This window comes from Branchiostoma floridae, unplaced genomic scaffold (assembly GCF_000003815.2).
Source record: "Branchiostoma floridae strain S238N-H82 unplaced genomic scaffold, Bfl_VNyyK Sc7u5tJ_852, whole genome shotgun sequence".
Classification (NCBI taxonomy): domain Eukaryota; kingdom Metazoa; phylum Chordata; class Leptocardii; order Amphioxiformes; family Branchiostomatidae; genus Branchiostoma; species Branchiostoma floridae.
The window spans coordinates 1-2,114 of record NW_023365947.1 but is presented as its reverse complement, the minus strand read 5'-3'; the positions used below and the strand labels follow the sequence as shown (position 1 = coordinate 2,114).

Below are 2,114 nucleotides of genomic sequence, written 5' to 3'. Positions count from 1 at the left end.
TAAAAGGTTTGAAGGTAATGTCCTTCAGTCTTTGCTTCACCTCCGACTGAATTGATGGTATATCTCGACCGTTGTTTAACAATAGGTATGCATAACCCGACTCCTCCAAAATCTTGCTTACATTAGATAGCCAGCATGGTATATTGCGTCTGTGTAGATCTTGTTGTACGAGAAATGCTTCATATTGTATGCTATTTGTCGGTACTTCTCTAGTTAATCTACAATAATAAGAAAATAGTCTACTGAAAGCCTCGATCCATAGAGGGAATCTTCCTAGCTCCGCTCTAGTAGCGAGATTACTGGCATTTCTTCTTACACCTAAGACAACTTTACAGAACTTTAGATGCGCTTGCTCTAATGGAGAATTGTCGTTTAAACTAGAATTGCTCCAAACTTCTGCACCATACAATAATAGTAGTGTTAGCAATATCATTATACTAAGTGGTAACAATAACTGCCAACTGTCATTATGGTAACATACATACTAAGAATGAATTGACAACTGATTAAGGACCATCACTCTACATTCATCATCACACATTTCATGATAATGATAAATGTACTGAGTAATGTTACACTTACCAGCTCATCCTCAGCTATCTCCTCCCCTGTACATTTAACGGGGTAGTTGGTAGAGATGGGCAGTCTGAATGCTGAGTTAGACAGTGTGTAGGCGAGCCTCCAGATCATAGCTACTGTCTCATCAGCCAGCCTATACAACAGTGGTTAGACTATGTTATCACAAATGAAAGAATTTTTTTATATAAAAGAAAGTCATTCATATTACTAGTTGTGACTGTTGGACTAATGGAGACTTGACTGATACTAAAAATAAGCCTTTGAGTTTTATCAATAACACAATGTATTCATATCAAAACATTACATAGTAAATCAAACTGTCAAACTTAAACTCTCTCTACCTGATGTAGAAGACATTAGAGTGGTTCCCAACACGGAATTTGCTGGGTTGTCCCAGATTCTCTGCTACTGTGGATGGGCCCATGGAGAAGAACTTGTTGTCGGCTCCAAGTGGAATGTCCACATTGTGTTCATTGTGGTTGATGTAGCCCAGCCAAGCTACATAGTGTAGAAACAGACAGTTTAGGGATAATGTGTTAGCAATATCATTATACTAAGTGGTAACAATAACTGCCAACTGTCATTATGGTAACATACATCTATGAAATTTGGGGGAAAATTCATGGGTGGAGAAGTAGGTATGCTTGGAAACATATTACACTCTATACAATAGCATCGCAGTCTAATCTTTGACTACGAATTCAAGTAAGACTAGTCTTGTGAATAGGTAGCTGGTATGTGTGCAATGAATTTGATTATTCAGTGATAGGAACAGAAAATCTTGCAAAGGGATATTGTCATGATATAACTCATTCAGCACCAAGGACAGGGACAACAATGGCTATATCATATGACTGACATCCAACAACATAAATGGGGAAATTAATGGCTACATAACTGTAATGAATCATACAGCAGTGACTGTAAGATTGTCATTCAACACCATGGACAGCAATGGTAATGACTGTTATTCAGGACCATGGACAGGGAAAACAATGGCTATATGACCATTATTCAGCACCATGGACAGGGCAGCAATGGCTACATGACTGTTATTCATCACCATGGACTGGGACAGCAATGGCTATATGACCGCTAGTCAGCACCATGGACAGGGGCAGCAATGGCTATATGACTGTCAATCAGCACTATAAACGGGGACAGTAATGGCTATATGGCTGTTATTCATCACCATGGACAGGGACAGCAATGGCTATATGGCTGTTATTCATGACCATGGATAGGGACAGCAATGGCTACATGACCATTATTCAGCACCATGGACAGGGGCAGCAATGAGTATATGACCGCTAGTCAGCACCATGGACAGGGGCAGCAATGGCTATATGTTTATCATTCAGCATTATGGACAGGGACAACAATGGCTATATGGTTGTTTTCAGCATCATTCAGCACTATGAACGGATGCAGCAATGGCTATATTACCATTATTCAGCACCATGGACAGGGACAGCAATGGCTATATTACCACTATTCAGCACGATGGACAGGGACAGCAATGGCTATATTACCAC

The 2,114-nt window shown here is 40.0% G+C and overlaps 1 protein-coding gene across 1 annotated transcript in view; it reads right to left on the bottom strand.

The window, feature by feature from the left end:
- The window catches only part of LOC118409032 (IgGFc-binding protein-like), a gene marked incomplete at its 5' end in the record, with an annotated part of 4,621 nt that extends 3,544 nt beyond the window's left edge, over nucleotides 1-1,077 (bottom strand). The window contains 2 exons of the mRNA XM_035809902.1: nucleotides 583-712; nucleotides 921-1,077. Of these exons, the coding sequence (XP_035665795.1) occupies nucleotides 583-712; nucleotides 921-1,077 (287 nt within the window). The remainder of the gene's footprint in view (nucleotides 1-582; nucleotides 713-920) is intronic.
- Nucleotides 1,078-2,114: the final 1,037 nt, after the last annotated feature.